General features: G+C 38.7%; 1 protein-coding gene and 1 pseudogene across 1 annotated transcript; one reads left to right on the plus strand and one right to left on the minus strand.

Moving 5' to 3' along the window:
- LOC112770069 (uncharacterized) overlaps positions 1–11,503 on the minus strand; it is a 52,113-nt pseudogene extending 40,610 nt beyond the window's left edge.
- Positions 11,504–14,813: 3,310 nt separating this feature from the next.
- LOC112770071 (uncharacterized) lies at positions 14,814–17,782 on the plus strand. Its single transcript, XM_025814492.1, has 2 exons — positions 14,814–14,924; positions 17,414–17,782. Exons 1-2 carry the CDS (start codon positions 14,814–14,816, stop codon positions 17,780–17,782), a joined length of 480 nt encoding a protein of 159 aa, XP_025670277.1.
- The last annotated feature ends 535 nt before the right edge of the window (positions 17,783–18,317 follow it).

Here is an 18,317-nt window from a genome sequence, read left to right on the forward strand (position 1 = left end):
CAAAGGATAAAGTGAGATGCCAAAACTGTTCGGAAGCAAAAAGCTACTAGTCCCGCTCATCTAATTAGAATCTGAGCTTCACTCAAAACTCTGAGATAGTATTGCTTCTTAATTTCTTTTTATCCTATTTCATTTGTCTATTTGCTTGGGGACAAGCAACAGTTTAAGTTTGGTGTTGTGATGAGCGGATATTTTATACGCTTTTTGGGGTTAATTTCTTGTAGTTTTTAGTATGTTTTAGTTAGTTTTTTGTATATTTTTATTAGTTTCTAGGAAAAATTCATATTTCTGGACTTTACTATGAGTTTGTGTATTTTTCTATAATTTCAGGTATTTTCTGGCTGAAATTGAGGGAGCTGAGCAAAAATCTTATTCAGGCTGAAAAAGGACTACTGATACTGTTGGATTCTGACCTCCCTGCACTCGGAATGGATTTTTTGGAGCTACAAAAGTCCGATTGGCACGCTCTCAAATGCGTTGGAAATTAGACATCCAGGGCTTTCCATTAATATATAATAGTTCATACTTTGTTCAAGGATAGACGACGTAAACTGGCGTTCATTGCCAGTTCCATGTTGCATTCTGGTGTTAAACGCCAGAAACAGGTTACAAATTGGAGTTAAATGCCAGAAACAGGTTACAACCTGGCGTTTAACTCTAGAAACAGCCTAGGCACGTGTAAAGCTCAAGTCTCAGCCCCAGCACACACCAAGTCGGCCCCAGAAGTAGATTTCTGCACTATCTATCTTAGTTTACTCATTTTCTGTAAACCTAGGTTACTAGTTTAGTATTTAAACAACTTTTAGAGATTTATTTTGTATCTCATGACATTTTAGATCTGAACTTTGTACTCTTTGACAGCATGAGTCTCTAAACTCCATTGTTGGGGGTGAGGAGCTCTGCTGTGTCTCGATGAATTAATGCAATTATTTCTGTTTTCTATTCAAACACGCTTGTTTCTATCTAAGATGTTCATTCGCACTTCAATATGATGGATGTGATGATTCGTGACACTCATCACCATCCTCAACCTATGAACGCGTGCCTGACAACCACCTCCATTCTACCTTCAATTGAATGAGTATCTCTTGGATTCCTTAATCAGAATCTTCGTGGTATAAGCTAGAATCCATTGGCAGCATTCTTGAAAATCCGGAAAGTCTAAACCTTGTCTGTGGTATTCCGAGTAGGATTCAGGGATTGAATGACTGTGACGAGCTTCAAACTCACAAGGGTTGGGCATAGTGACAGACGCAAAAGGACCAATGGATCCTATTCCAGCATGAGTGAGAACCGATAGATGATTAGCCATGCGGTGACAGCGCACCTGGACCATTTTCACTGAGAGGACGAATGGTAGCCATTGACAACGGTGATCCACCAACACATAGCTTGCCATAGGAGGAACCTTGCGTGCGTGAAGAAGATGACAGTAGGAAAGCAGAGATTCAGACGACAAAGTATCTCCAAAACTCCAACATATTCTCCATTACTGCATAACAAGTATTTATTTCATGCTCTTTTATTCGTCGCAATTCAAACTGATAATCATAATTGACATCCTGACTAACAATTACAAGATAACCATAGATTGCTTCAAGCCAACAATCTCTGTGGGATTCGACCCTTACTCACATAAGGTATTACTTGGATGACCCAGTGCACTTGCTGGTTAGTGGTACGAGTTGTGAAAAGTGTGATTTACAATTCGTGCACCAGTACGCGTGGGGTGGCTTGTGCTTTACGCACCCCTCCTGTGCGTCTCTCGCGCAACTCTCTGTCTAGTTGCGCAGACACATACGACGCGTATGCGTCGTTGACGCTTGCACGTCGATCCCCCCTCCCCTTTTTTTTAATGTAGAATGCAAAATGCAAAATGCAGATGAGTATGCAGAAATTATGAATGAACACGAATAAAAATAAAATAAAATAAAACTAAGAACAAAAAGGAATGAATATACCATGGTGGATTGTCTCCCACCTAAGACTTTTAGTTAATGTCCTTAAGTTGGACATTTGGTGAGCTCCTTATTATGGTGGCTTGTGCTTGAACTCATCTTAAAACTGCCACCAATGCTTGGACTTCCAATAAGCTCTGTCTATTCCATGTAAATTTCTCAAGCCTTGATGGAGTTCTTCACAAGCTTTGAGCTCCCAAAGTTGATCTTCTTGTATGCCGGGATCCCAAATCTTGATTCTACACCCGTCTTCAAGTGGATCATGATGATTCCATCCAGATGGTTCAGCCTTAGAATTCTCATTTAGGCACCCAAAACATCCTCCTAGACCTAATTAATTGAGAATTATGCCAACCCTTGCAATCAGGCCTTGAGCTTCCAACCATAACGAACCTAGGATGGTGTTGCCAACCACTACCCATCTCCCTTTTACTCTTAATGCCACAAAGAGCTCTAAGTTAACCATCTGTCTCAAGTAAACCATATTCAAGTGGGAAAGTAAAGGTCAAGGATAAGAATTTTACCCACTTGAATGTTGTATTGGATGGTAATGGCTTTGGGGGAGGTGTTTCTAATGATCTTGCAAGCTCCACTCCCTTGTGCTCTTCTTTGAATTCTTCCACCTCCTTGTAAGCTTCTTCAATTTCAACCTCTTCCTCTTGGTAGCTTTCTTCCAATTCAATCTCCTTTTCATTGCTTTCCAAGGGCATGGGAGGTTGTGCTTCTTCTTCTTTAATCTCCATATCAAGTCCAATGAGAGAGAATTCAATTGTAGATAAGGATTCATCAATAATTGAATCTATCTCTTGATCATCCCCTTCAAAGTCTTCAACCAGGCTATGCCTTGGAGGTTGTACACCCTCCTCAACATCAATTTCAAACGTCTTTGAAGGAGGCTCTATAACTTGACTTTTCCATGGAGGTTCAGCATCTACCAAGTCTTCAACCACTTCTTCCTCTTCAATAATTACTGCTTTGTCCAGTTGTTTTAATATAAAATCGTACTCATCCTTGATGATTTCCTTTCCATGACAACTCCCTTCAATTACTTCTTCATCTTCAAAGGTCTCTCCTATCTCCACATTTTGGGCCTCCTTTTGCTCTAAGATAAAATCAGACTCCTCCTTGATGTCTTCCTTCACTAATTCTTCAGCCACTCCTTCGACTTCAAGGGTCTCCACTGCCTCTACCTGTAGGGCCTCCTCTAGCTTCTTATGAAGTATGAATTCGCGAAGACGATCCCTTTTCTCTTGTTCCTTGTCAATAGCATAGCTGGGATCATCTTGCTCTTGGATTGATGGATGTGGGTGCTCTTCCATAGAGGGTGGTGATGGGATGGGGAGATTATTATGTGGTTGAAAAGGAAGCGCACTAGAGCTTGAGGGTTGAATATTGGAGGTAGAGGGTTGGTTCATACGGGATATAAGATTTTGGAGTGTAGAGGTGAGACCAATGATGTTAGAGATGAGTGTGTTGTTATCCAATGGAGGTTGGATGGATAGGAGGGTTCATTTGTTGGGAGAGAGGGCTCATAATACGGAGGTGGTTCTTCTTGATAAGGATATGGAGATGGTGAATATTGAGGTGGTGGTTCTGGGTGTGGTTTATATGGTGGTTGGAGTGGTGGATAAGGATTAGGGTCATATGGAGGTGAATGGTGGAAAGGGGCTTGTGAGTATGGTGGTTCAAAGTTATGTTGAGGAGGGGGTTCATAAGCATATGGTGGGGCTTGTTGGTAACTATAAGGGAAATCCACCATATTCATCATCTTGGTACGCTCCCTGGAATGGCTCTTGACCATAGTAATTTGGTGGAGGTTGGTTGTCACGAAAGGGTCCACCATAACTATTGTCTTGGTATGCATCACAGAATGGTTGTTGGTTATAGCGCATTGGAGGGGGTTGTTGCCAAGAGGGTTGATCAAATCCTTGTGGCTCCTCCCATCTTTGATTCTTCTAACCTTGATGCCTATTTTCATTATAGCTTCCATTCCTTACAATAACATTGGAACCAAACTTGAAACCAGAGGGGTGAGAATTCATAGTAGCTAAAGAAAATAAAAATTAATGAAAATAAACTCCTAAAACTAGAAACACTAACAAAGAAATGAAAAAGCAAATATTTACAATAACCAATAATAAGGCACACGTTTGTAATTCCTCGGCAACGGTGCTATTTTGACAAGCGGACTTTTGCCGGTAAAGAATTTCATAAAAGTAATCAAGTTGTAGGTATAGTTTCTAAACCAACAGAGAATCCTTTCGTACAAAAGTTTTGGTTGTCACTAAAGCAAACCCAATAAAATTTATAACCGAAGTATTTAAACCTCAGGTCGTCTCTTAAGGAATTACAGGGAAGTATGATTTATTATTGGTTATGGAAAAAGTATATTTTTGGGTTTTTTAAGATAAGAAGCAAAAATAGTAAATGGCAATGGAAACAAACTAACTATAAAAACTCTTGGCAATGTATGAGAATTGGAAATCCCATCCTAGTTATCCTTATCAGGTGTGATGAGAATTGTTATTGCTCCCACTTAGTTAACCCTTACTAAATAAAGGAAAGTCAAGTGGACTAATCAATTTGATTCCTCAAGTCCTAGTTAACTTCTATGGAAAGACTAGCTTTAGAGGGATCCAAATCAATCAGCAATTTCCAATTTTCAATCAACAGTTGAGTTTGACAACTCAAGTTTCACCAATTACTCAACCAAATCCAAAAGGGGAAAAATCTAAATTATTTATATCATAAATAGAAGAAAACAATCATAAATCTGAAATACCTTGAATTGTATTAAATAGAAAATCAAATTAAACATAGGAATTCATAAACCAAATTGGGAAAATAATCAAACTAAAGTAATAGAGTAACTGAAAGTAGAAGAGAAATTAAATTAAAGAAACATTGAACCTGGAATGAAGAAAACGAAGAAATCCTAATCCTAAAACTTAAGAGAAATCCTAATTCCTAAAACCTAAGAGAGAGGAGAGAACCTCTCTCTCTAGAAACTACACTAAAATCTAAAATTGTGAATTTGAAAGTTGTTTATTGAATGAATGAATTCCCCCACTTTATAACCTCTAATCTGTGTTTTCTGGGCCAAAAACTGGGTCAAAAACAGCCCAGAAATTGCCCCCAGCGATTTCTGATACGTCCAGCACGCGGTAAAGTCACGCGTGAGCGTCATCCACGCGTGGGCGTGGAAGCGTCACCTATCTTCAAAGCAGCTATGGCAAATTATATATTGTTGCAAATCCCCGGATGTTAGCTTTCCAACACAACTAGAACCGTCTCATTTGGACCTCTGTAGCTCAAGTTATGGTCAATTTAGTACCAGGAGGTCAGGCTGGACAGCTTAGCAATTTCTTCAACTTCTTGTATTCCTTCCACTTTTGCATGCTTCCTTTCCATCTTCTAAGCCATTCCTGCCCTATAAACCCTGAAATTACTTAACACACATATCAAGGTATTGAATGGTAATAAAGAATAATTAAAATTGACAGTTTAAAGGCTTAGGAAACATGTTTTCAATTATATCACAGGATTAGGAAGGAAAATGTAAAACTATGCAATTAGTATGAATAAGTGAGTAAAGAATTGATAAAGACCACTCAATTGAGCACAAGATAAACCATAAAATAATGGTTTATCAGCAGGTATGGAGATACTTCTTCCATAGAAATCAGAGGTTGGTATGGTGTAGTCACCAAGAACCTTTCTTGCATCTTCTCTATTGTTAGCATTGTCTGCCATGTCTTCTGCTTCTTGTTCAAAATTTTTTGAGAGGTTTCTTCCGGAGTGTTGTGCTTTAGCTTGTTATAAATGTCTCCTTAGAGTCCTCTCAGGTTCAGGATCAAGATTAAAGAAAGGTTCTTTATCTCTGTTCTAGCTCATAAACAAGAAAAGAAAGCAAAGAAAGAAGAAGAATGGGAGCTCTATGTTCAAGAACAGAGGACTCCCTGTGAGATGTGAAGAAGAAAGAAGAATAAAGATAGAGAAAAGAGAGAAAGAATTCGGCTATGAAGAGTAGAAGAATTCAAAAATTAAAAAGCAAAAAGAGAAAATATTTTTGTTTTTATTTTAATTATTAATTAAATTCGAAAATAAAAATTAATTAACTAAAAAGATTTGAAAATTAAATGATGAATTTCAAAAAAGAAGAGAGAGAAAGAGAAGATATTTTAGAAAATTAGAAGAGAGAAGAATTAGTTAGGAAGTTTTGAAAAAGAAGAAAGAGAAAACAAGTAACTAATTAAGAAAGATTTGAAAACAAGATAAGATGGAAAGATAAGATAGAAGTTGGAAAGATTTGAAAAAGATTTGATTTTGAAATTTGAAATTAGAAAAGATAAGATAAGAATTTGAAAAGATTTGAAAAAGATAAGATTTGAAATTTGATTTTTGAAAAAGATTTGATTTTGAAATTTTGAATTTTGAAATTGAATTTTAAAATTTGAATTTGAAATAAAATAAGGTAAGATTTTTGAATTTTAAAGAAAGATAAAAAGATAAGATAGTAGTTTGAAAAAGATATGATTTTTGAAAAGATTTGATTTTGAAAAGATTTGAAATTTAAAATTTAAAACTAAGATAAGATAAGATAATTATTTTGAAATTAAAATTTGAAAAATTTGTTGAAATTAAAATTTGCAAAATTTGTTGCAATTTTACTACGAAAATCCACTTCCGGGGCCCACCTGGTGAGTGTTTGGGCTGAGCAAGAGAGTAAGCCACGTGATAGGAGGGCTCTAGGGTGTTGAACGCTGGCTAGGGGCACCTTCTTGGGCGTTGGACGCTGGTCACTCCTCCCTTGGGCATTGGATGCCAAAATAGAGCAAATGGTTGGCGTTGAACGCCAATTTTGGGCCTTCAATTCTGAAGCAAAGTATAAACTATTATACATTTCTGGAAAGCCCTGGATGTTAGCTTTCCATAGTCGTTAAGAACACTTCATTTGGACTTTTGTAGCTCCAGAAAAGCTCCTTCGAGTGCACAGAGGTCAGATCTTGACAGCATCTGCAGTGCTTTCTCCGCCTCTAAATCAGACTTTTGCTCCAGCTCCTCAATTTCAGCCAGAAAATACCTGAAATTGTATAAAAACACACAAACTCATAGTAGAATCCAAAAGTGTGAATTTTGCACTAAAACCTATGAAAACTTAATAAAACTTAAACAAAACATACTAAAAACTATATGAAAATGATGCCAAAAAGCGTATAAAATATCCGCTCATCAGATGCTCAGATGGTATGATCCGGTATTGTGTCTTAGATGAGGAATCATAGTAGATCCTATGTCATTGTCATAGTTCTGAGTATGGAGGCCACTTTGGTGGCGAAAGGAAAGCCACCAAGGTTCTTCAAAGCGGTTTTTATTGGCCGACTCTCTTCCGAGACTCACGGGAATTTTTTAGAAACTGTGACAAATGTCAGAGAGCTGGAAACCTTCCCTACAATGATGAGATGCCACAAAAAAGGATTCTAGCAATTCATTTGTTCGATGTATGAGGCATTAACTTCATAGGACCTTTTCCTCCCTCATACTCAAACACTTACATGTTGGTGGTAGTGGATTATGTGTCCAAGTGGGTGGAAGCGATAGCTTCACCCACCAATGATGCCAGAGTCGTGCTGAGCTTCTTCCAAAGATATATTTTTAGCTGGTTTGGTGTCCTTAGGAAACTAATTAGTGATGGGGGAAGCTACTTCTGCAACAAACAGTTGGATTTACTCCTACAAAGGCATGGAGTCCGTCATAGAGTGGTAATGATGCGTGAGCATCTTATACCCTTTTTCCTAGTATTTTCTAGTTTTTTTTAGTTAGATTTTATTAATTTTTACCATGTTTTAGTGCAAAATTCATCTTTGGATGATACTTTGAGTCTGTGGTAGTTTTATGATATTAGGTGAATTTTGGGCTATTTCGGCAAAGTCTTGTGCAGAGACGAAGAAAGGATAGCAAATGCTGTCAACCCTGACCTCCCTGTATTCCAACGAGCATAACTTGAGCAACAGAGGTCCAATTGATGAAATCTTAGTGACGTTAGAAAGCTAACTTTCAGAGCTTTTCAACGATATATCATAGTCTATACTTTTCTTCTAGAATGACTACCAACACTGGCGCTAAACGCCAAGCTTAGGCATTTAGCGCCGAAAAAGGAGTAGCTCCCAGCATTGAACGCCCAAAACTGGCGTTCAACGCCAGCCAGGGAGTAGGAACCAGCAAGCTCACCTCCCCTATGGGCGTTCAAAGCCCAGAATTAAAGTTGAACACCAGGAATCAACCCAAGCACTCACCAAGTGGGCCCCAAAGTGAATTTTAGCACTCTTTAGCTTATCGTATCTTATCCTGGTAACTTTTATATTTAAATTAACATCTTTTAGGTTTAGCTTTTACTATAAAAAGAGGAGATCACTTAGGTTTATGGACATTCAGACCTAGAGAGATCTTCTATACTTTTACTCTGTTTTTTCTGTAAATCATGAGCAACTAAACCTCCTAGTTAAGGTTAGGAGCTCTATTTATTTCTATGGATTAATATTATTACTTTTCTATTTAATATATGTTTGATTAAGTTCTAAGGTGTGTTTTCATTCTTCATCTAAATGAAATTGGGTGGAAAGGAAGTATGACCCTTTTTCTACATGAGTTCCTGTGATACTCTAACCAATGTCGCTTGAGCTACAGCTTGAAAACATTCCTCCTAAACTGCAATCTATCTGGGCTAATTAGATATGTGACATATAATCCGGTTATTTTTGGGTAATTAAGGTTTCTGTGGTGCTAAACTAGTTTTCTAAACTTCACCCTCTAATTCGAAAGGACTAACCTTGTTTATGGCCTTTTAGTAGGATTGGAGGAGATTAATTCGCTAGGGAAATAGGTTTTAATCACTTACAGTTTGCCATAGAATGAATCATTCATTGTTAAAGTAGTTAGTAAGAAATATTAATTCAGAAAGATAAACATCTCCGAGACCTTAACTGTTTTTCTTTATATTGATCTTACATCAACCTTTTCTTGCTTCACTGATTTATGCATTTACATCAACACAACCATCTTTTACTAATTTCCTTACTAAGTCCAGCAAGATGACTATTACTTGCTCAATCCAACAATCCTCGTGGGATCGACCCTCACTCACCTGAGGTATTACTTAGACGATCCAGTGCACTTGTCGGTGAAGTTGTGCGAGTTCTAATTTTGTGCACCATGTTTTTGGCACCGTTGCTGGGGATTGTTCGAGATTGACAACTACCGGTTATCTTGTTGCTTAGATTAGGTACTTTTACTAGTTTTTCATTTAATTGTTTTTCCTTTTAAATTTTCGAACCTTCTTTGTTTATTATCTTAAAATTTTTCGAAAATTCATCATAGTCATCTTTTTGTTTCTTTCGAATTTTGTTTTAAAGTTTAAGTTTAGTGTTCTTAGTAGTTCTAGTTAATAATTTTTCTTTTTTTGGATTTTTGAATTTGATCTTGTTTGCTTTCATGAAAATTTCAATTTCTTTCTTGATTATCTTTTTTTTCCTTTGATTTTTGAAATTTTTGCTGCCTTCTTTTTACTGAAATTCAAATTTTAAGTTTGGTCTCTTTGTTTTAGTGTTTATTTTTTCTTTTTAAATTTTCAAAAAAAATATACAAATACCTTTTCGTTTAAATTTTTAAAATTTTTTTAATCTTTTTCTTGTGTTGATTTAAATTTTTAAGTATGGTGTCCTGCTAGTGATCTTTTTGTTTAATTTAATTTTTCTTTAGTCACATTTTGTTTATATTTTTTTATCTTTGATCTTTATCTTATCTTTTTACTTGACTTTCAAATATTGTTATCTTATCTTATCTTTATTTTAAATTCAAATTTTAAGTTTGGTATTTTTTAGTTTTTCTTTCTTTCAAAATTTGAATTTCAAAATCTTTATTTGAACTTTTCTTTTCTGAATTTCAAAAATTTTCAAAATAAGCCTTCCATCTTGAATTTCAAATATTGTTAGTTAATTGTTTGCATTATCATATTTTTTTTTAAGTTTGGTGTCTCTTTAATTTTTCTTTTTTTTATTTTTTCGAAAACCTTTTTAACCTCCTTCTTTTTTTATTTTCAAAAACTCTTTAAATAAAACCCCCCATCTTTATTCTCAATACTCTATCTCATTTGATATCTTTATTATAGTTTCTCATAGGGAGTCCTCTATACTCTGACATAGAGACTCCCATCTTTTCCTTTCTTGGTTTGTTTCTTGTTGTTTATGAGCAAGAGCAAGAACAAGAATAAGGAAGCCCTTCTTGATCCTGATCCTAAACCTGAGAGGACCTTGAGGCGACGATTGCAACAAGCTCAAGCTTGCAGAGACGGAGAGAATCTCACAGAATCTCTTGAGCAAGAAGCTAAAGATATAACTATAGCAACTAATCCAAATGCTGGAGGAGACGCAAGGAAGGTCCTTGGCTCCTACACTGCACCCACATCTGACTTCTATGGGTGCAGCATATCTATACCTGCCATAGGTGCCAACAACTTCAAGCTTAAACCTCAACTGGTCACTCTGGTGTAGTAGAATTGTCAGTTTCATAGACTCCCGCAGGAGGACCATAACAAGTTCATATCGGATTTCTTGCAGATCTGTGATACTATTAAGACAAATGGAGTGAACCCTGAAGTTTACAAGCTCATGCTCTTCCCTTTTGCTGTAAGGGATAGAGCAAAGCTTTGGCTGAATTCTCAGCCTAAGGAGAGCCTGGACACATGGGAGAAGGTGGTCAATGGATTTCTGACCAAGTTCTTTCCACCTCAGAAGCTGAGTAAGTTTAGGGTGGAAGTCCAAACCTTCAGACAGAAAGTGAGAGAATCTTTCTATGAAGCCTGAGAGAGGTACAAACAGCTGATCAGGAGATGCCCTCCTGATTTGATCTCAGAGTAGACCATGTTGGAGATCTTCTATGATGGCCTCTATGAGATGTTCAAGATGTAATTGGATCACTCTGCCGGTGGTTCACTCTACATGAAGAAGACACCTGAGGAGGCGCAGGAGCTCATTGAGATGGTTGCCAATAACCAATATATATACACTTTTGAGAAAAATCCTGTGAACACTAGGACTACTCATAAGAGAGGAGTCATGAAGGTGGACACTCTGGATGCTATTTTGGCTCAGAACAAGCTCATGTCCCAGCAGATTAACATGATCTCCTAGCACCTGAGTGGGATGTAAGCTTTATCTGTTACAACTCAAAAGGCATCCTATAAAGGAGACGCTGGTGACAATGCTTGGACCACCATAGAGGAAATGAACTACATAGGAAATTCTCCCAAAAATTCCAATAATAATTTCTATTCAAACACTTTTAATCAGGGATGGAGGAATCACCCTAACTTCGAGTGGAGAGATCAGCAGAGGCCTCAACAAAGCTTCAACAGTAATCATAGTGGAACCAATCAAAACAGGTTCAATAATAGACAATTCCAACCCTCTCAACAACAGATGGAGACACCCACATAGAGTCTCTCTGACCTGGCTACAATAGTATCTAACCTCTCCAATACCACTCATAGTTTCATGGTAGAGACTAGGTCTTCCATTCAGAATTTGGAGATACAGATCGGTTAATTGAGAAAGAGGATACTCGAGGTACCCTCCAACACTCTTCCAAGCAACACTGAGATAAATCTAAGGGAAGAGTGCAAGGTCCTCACTATGGAAGGTGAGGCCAAACCTAAGGAGGAAAATGTTGTTAAGGAACTGAAGGAGAACAAGGCTCAAGAAGAGACTGTGAGTGTACTCACACACACTCCCATGAAGATGAAGGAACCTGAAGACCAACCCTCTCTAGACGTACAAAAGGAGCCTGAGGATGAGCAACTTGCTCAGTTCTTAGCAGTCCTCAGGAAGCTGCAAGTTAATATCTCTTTTGCAGAGGTGTTGGAGAAGAAACCCCTTATATCGCCTATTTCAAAAGTGTAATTTCTGAAAAGACGGCCCTGAAGGGGGATGAAACTGTGGTGCTGACCAAGGAATGCAGTGCCCTTGTGCAAAGGAAGCTACCTCCAAAGATGCCAGATCTCGGAAGCTTTCTGATTCCCTGTACTATAGGGACCATCACATTTGAGAAAGCACCATGTGACCTTGGATCAAGCATCAATCTTATGCCTCTCTCTGTGATAAAGAAGCTAGGGATCCAAGAGATGAAGCCTATAAAGATCTCATTAGAAATGGCAGACAAGTCCCTGAAATGGGCATATAGACTGGTAGAGAACGCCCTTGTAAAGGTTAAAGACCTTTACCTCCCTGTAGACTTTGTGATACTTGACACTAGAGAAGATAGGGATAACTCCATCATCTTTGGAAGGCCCTTCCTAACTACTGTGAAGGCCTTGATTGATGTGGAGAAAGGAGAGCTAACTCTGAGGCTATGGGAGGATCATATCCTGTTTAAGATTCTCAAACCTCACTCTCTCGGATAAAGGAGGTACTACTATGCAACACTTAGTGTTCCAGCCTTCTCTCTCAGTGCAGAGCTTTACAGAGTCTCTAAACATCAAACCTAAATTTGGTGTTGGGCATCCATCATCAACCATTGAGGAGGGAGGCATTAAGAAGAAGGTACCCAAGGGCTGGTGGAACAAGAAGATCCCAACTGAAGACTTCTCACCTGACATGAGAGTTGTCTTCACAAGCAGTCCAGTCATTCCACATACTGTGAACCAGATCCTGTCTTTGGAATTTGTTAAATTAATTCATGAGAGCACATGAAGGAAGTTCACCATGAGCGGTGAAGATCTGAGCCCCTATGAACCTCCGTAAAGAAGCTGTCCGTCAAGCTAATGACGGTAAAGAAGCGCTTCTTCGGAGGCAACCCAACCATATGTATAGTACATCTTAATTTTATTTTCCTTTATATCGTTTTAGTTTTGATTTCATATCATTTTATTTTCTATTATTTTTCATAGTTTTCCTCTTCTTTTTAATGTTCGTGATCATGCGTAGCACTTAGAACAGAAACAGGAACGCGTAGGAGAGAAAACAGAACACCCTGGAGGGATCCCCATTCTGGCGTTGAACGCCAGGACTGGCGCTCAGCGCCAGAAGGGGGTAGAAGCAGCGCGTTCAACACCCTCTCAGGAGTAGCTCAGGACCACCTTTAGGTCCCCTTTGGGCGTTCAACGCTCATTCTTGGCGTTGAATGCCCCCCCCCCACCCAATTAAAAAAAAAGTAGTTCACCCCTGGCATTCAATGCCGATTCTGGCGTTGAACGCCCAGGGGGAGCAGGGGTACTCAAATTTCGAAGCTTCATTAGCCATTTGGTCCCACCCAACCACCACCTACCCCACCATTCATTCAATCATATCCCTTCTCTCTCCTCTTACACTTACTTTTTCATCCACATTCATCCATCACATCTCTATCAATTTCCTTGATTCCTGCACCCCACCTTTTCCTCTTCCCAATAATCACTCATAAATTCTATTAACTCCTTTTTCCACCAACCTCACCCATTTCAAATTCATAATCCCCCTCCCCCCTCCCCATAATAACTGAACCCACACCCCACCCCTATATATATATCCCCCATTCTACTCACTCTCACCACACTATTCCTTAATCTTTCCCTCTTCCACACTTTTCTTTATACAATTTCCCTTCTCCCTTCTCCCTTTTTTTTACCCAAAAGGCCGAAGCCTCTCTACCCTCTCCCTTATATCTTTTTCTTCTTTTTTCTCTTTTCCTTTTTGTTTATTTCTATTTTCTCAAGGATGAGTAAAGTTCTTAAGTTTGGTGTTGGAAAACTCCGCTTTTTCTCTTTATCTTACCTCCATGGCACCAAAAACCAGAGAATCCTCAAGGAAACGAAAAGGAAAAGCCCCCGCTTCTGCTACCGAACCATTGGAGACTTCAAGATTCCTTACCAAAGCCTATCAAGACCACTTTTATGATGTGGTGAGGAAGAAAAGGGTGATTCCCAAGGTCCCCTTTAGGCTCAAGAAAGATGAGTACCCGGAGATCCTACACCAAGTTCTGAGACGAGATTGAGAAATTCTCGCCAATCCAATTTCCGAGGTTGGAGTATTAATGGTGCAAGAATTCTATGCTAATGCCTGGGTTACCAAGAAGCATGACACTAGTGTGAATCGGGAGCCCAAAAACTGGCGCACCATAGTCAGAGGGCAAATCATAGATTTTAGCCCTAAAAGTGTAAGGATGGTGCTGCAATTGCCTCAGTCACGAGGTGACCCGCACTCTTACACTCGAAGGGTCAACTCTGACCAAAGGCTGGAGCAAGTTCTTACTAATATCTACGTGCCTGGAGCTCAATGAAGGAAGGACGCCTAAGGCAAGCCTTATCAACTGGGTAGGCTTCACCTTAAGCCAATGGCTAGAGGATGGTTGGAGTTTATCCAACACTCAATCATCCCTACAAGTAACCAATCTGAGATTACAATTGAGAGAGCAATGATGATCCACTACATTATGCTTGGCAATGAGGTGGAGGTACACGAGGTGATCCCTCAAGAGATTTACAAAGTAGCTGAAAAGACCTCCACCTAAGCACGGATGGCGTTACCTTATCTCATTTATCGCCTATGTGGAGCAGCTGGAGTTCGCATAGGAGGAGATACCCTGATTGACAAGGAAATACCTATCACAAGAAGGGGTATGGAGCACGCAAGGGAGCCTGTAATAGGACCACAACAAGAACACATTCCACCACCTCCACAAGAGATCCCGGAGATTCCTCAATGGCTGTACTTCCCTCCCCGTGACTATTGGGATCAATTGACTACATCTCTAGGGGAGTTAACTTCATCTATTGATCAGCTAAGGATAGAACATTAAGACCAGTCTGACATCCTCCATCAGATGATGGAAGATCAGAGGAGCATGAGGGAGGAGCAGATGAGGCAGGGGCGAGACATTAAGGAGCTTAAATGCTCCAGAGGATTCCCGGAGGGAGCAGTGGCTGCCATCATTGAGGTGGTCTAGTTTTATTCTCCCTTTATTTATTTTATCTCTGTTTTCATTGTACCTTATTTTATTATCTATTTTCTATTCTAGTGCATGATCACACTTAGGATTTCGTCGTCTTTTTAGTATTAGTTTTTTTCATTTTATTTAAAGATGTCTTATGTATCCCACATCAAGCTTAAAAAAATTATTGAAAGAGAAGTAGTAAGGTGCACAAGGTCTTGAGTTATATTATGAGTTATTCTGATCACATTGAAGTGGTGGCCTTATCTTTATTTTCTGAATGCATGAATTAACTGTGCATATTTGACATTGGAGTTGAGCATATTGGTTCTTGAAGAACAGCGAATTTAGAAAAGTATTATTGATTCTCTAAAACATCAAAAAGATTGATTGTTAAAGCAAAAAAAAATAGCCAAAAGAAAAAAAAAAGATAAAAAGAAAAATCAAAATAAAAAGGTTCAAGGCTTTAAGCATCAATGGTTAGGAGGGTCAAAATTGGCCTAAAAAGCTCAAAAGAGTTATTATCCCTAACGATATGCTTGTGGTGTGATGGTGTCAAGTAAACCTTGAGACTGAACATTTAAAGTCGTGACCCAATGCTATAAAGAGTACGCTTAAGGCTTTGAGCACCACTGTCTGGGAATTTAAGCAAAGCTAAACTCGAATCCAAAGGGTTCCTCCAGTTAAGTACTTGTGGTGTTTATGTATCAAGTAGTAATACCTGAAAACAAAACACTTAGAGTCACGGTTAGGCTCAAAAGTGCAAAGCACCAAAAGAAAATCTGTGGTCAAGAATCAAGAAAAACTTAAAGAAGAGAATCAATAATATCATCCGGATTCTAGTTCTAAAGGATGCCAATATTTCTGAGCTTCAAAGAAAAGTGAAATACCAAGGCTATTCAGAAATAGAGCGTTAATAGCCCAATTCAGTAATTAGAACTGAGCTTGAATGACATCTCTAAAACCTTATGTATTTTTCTCTTCCATTTGGTCCTATAATTATTTTCGGTTGCTTGACGACAAGCAACAGTTTAAGTTTGGTGTTGTGATGCGTGAGCATCTTATACCCTTTTTCCTAGCATTTTCTAGTTATTTTTAGTTAGATTTTATTAATTTTTACCATGTTTTAGTGAAAAATTCATCTTTGGATGCTACTTTGAGTTTTTGTGTTATTTTTATGATTTTAGGTGAATTTTGGGCAAATTCGGCAAAGTCTTCCGCAGAGACGAAGAAAGGATAGCAGATGCTGTCAATCCTAACCTTCCTGCATTCCAACGAGGGTAACTTGAGCCACAGAAGCTCAATTAACAAGTTATTAGTAGCGTTAGAAAGCTAACTTCTAGATCTTTCCAATGATATATGATAGTCTATACCTTTTTCCAGAATGACTGCCAAAACTAGCGCTAAACGCCAAGTTTGGGCGTTTAGCGCCCAAGAAGGAGTAGCCCCCAACGTTGAACACCCAAAATTGGCATTCAACGCCAGCCAGGAAGTAGGAACCAGCGAGCTCACCTCCCCTATGGGTGTTCAACACCCAGAATTTAAGTTGAACGCCAGAAATCAACCCAAACACTCACCAAGTGGGCCTCAAAGTGGATTTTTGCACTCCTTAGCTTATCGTATCTTATCCTTGTAACTTTTAAATTTAAATTAACATCGTTTAGGTTTAGCTTTTACTATAAAAAGATGAGATCACTTAGGTTTATGGACATTCAGATCCAGAGAGATCTTCTATACTTTTACTCTATTTTCTCTGTAAGTCATGAGCAACTAAACCTCCTAGTTAAGGTTAAGAGCTCTGTTTATCTTTATGGATTAATATTATTACTTTTCTATTTTAATATATGTTTGATTCAGTTCTAAGGTGTGTTTTCATTCTTCATCTAAATTAAGCTGGGTGGAACAGAAGTATGACCCTTTTTCTACATGAGTTCCTGTGATACTCTAACCAAGGTCGCTTGAGCTACAGCTTGAAAACATTCCTCCTAAACTACAATATATCTGGGCTAATTAGATATGTGACACATAATCCGGTTAGTTTTTGGTAATTAAGGTTTCTGTGGTGCTAAACTAGTTTTCTGAACTTCACCCTCTAATCCGAAAGGACTAACCTTGTCTATGGCATTTTAGTAGGATTGGAGGAGATTAATTCGCTAGGAAAATAGGTTTTAATCACTTACAGTTTGCCATAGAACGAATCATTCATTGTCAAAGTAGTTAGTAAGAAATATTAATCCGGAAAGATAAACATCTCCGAGACCTTAACTGTTTTTTTTATATTAATCTTACATCAACATTTTCTTGCTTCACTGATTTATGCGTTTACATCAACACAACCATCTTTTACTATTTGTCTGACTAAGTCCAGCAAGATAACTATTTCTTGTTCAATCCAACAATCCTCATGGGATCGATCCTCGCTAACCTAAGGTATCACTTGGACAACCCGGTGCACTTGCCGGTGAAGTTGTGCGAGTTCTAATTTCACACACCAGGTAACCCCCTATCACCCTCAGACAAGTGGACAGGTTAAAGTCTCCAACAGGGAACTCAAGAGGATCCTTGAGAAGACTATAAGTACTTCAAGAAAGGACCGGGCAAGGAGACTTGATGTTGCTCTCTGGACATACCGGACTGCTTTCAAGACCCCTATTAGAATGCCTCCATACCAGCTGGTTTATGGTAAGGCCTGTCACTTGCCAGTGGAGTTGGAGCACAGAGCATATTGGGTAACAAAGTTTCTGAACTTTAATGCCAAGGCTGCAAGAGAGAAGAGGTTGCTCCAGCTGAATGAGCTTGTTGAGTTCAGAAACTATGCTTATGAGAATGCTGCCAAGCTCTACAAGGAAAAGGCCAAAAAGTAGCATGATAAAAGGATAGCCACAAGAGTGTTTGACCCAGGCCAGAGGGTTCTCCTATTCAACTACCAGCTCAAGCTCTTTCCAGGAAGGCTCAAATCCCGGTGGTCAGGACCTTTTGTAGTCACTGGAGTGTCACCTTATGATCACCTGAAACTTCAAAAAGAAAACTCCGATAAAAGATTCATAGTCAATGGCCAGAGGGTAAAGCACTACCTTAGAGGCGAGATTGATCGCCAGAGGTCCACTCATCTACTGACTTAGCAGAACTAACTGTCAAGCTAGTGACGGTAAAGAAGTGCTTGTTGGGAGGCAACCCAACCCTAAGTATCCTTTGGTTTTTCTTTCAGTTGATTTTCATTTCTTTTTCATTTTAATATCAGTCTTCCTTGGTTTAATTTTGTTTGTGATAATTCAAAATGTTTAGGACAGGAACAGAAGGCATCAGGAAGAAGAACAGAATACCCTGGAGCAAAATTAACTCGAAGTGCTCTGGTGCTAAATGCTAGGGTGGGCGTTTAGCGTCGGAGTTGGCAAGCTG

This window comes from Arachis hypogaea, chromosome 18 (genome assembly GCF_003086295.3).
Source record: "Arachis hypogaea cultivar Tifrunner chromosome 18, arahy.Tifrunner.gnm2.J5K5, whole genome shotgun sequence".
Taxonomy (NCBI): Eukaryota; Viridiplantae; Streptophyta; class Magnoliopsida; order Fabales; family Fabaceae; genus Arachis; species Arachis hypogaea.

What these genes read in the sequence shown, in the direction of transcription:
- LOC112770071 (XM_025814492.1), top strand. Translation starts at nt 14,814, where the DNA reads ATGGAAGATCAGAGGAGCATGAGGGAGGAGCAGATGAGGCAGGGGCGA. An exon ending in CAGTGGCTGCCATCATTGAG is followed by an intron (nt 14,925 to 17,413) that starts GTGGTCTAGTTT and finishes TTCACACACCAG; the next exon opens with GTAACCCCCTATCACCCTCA.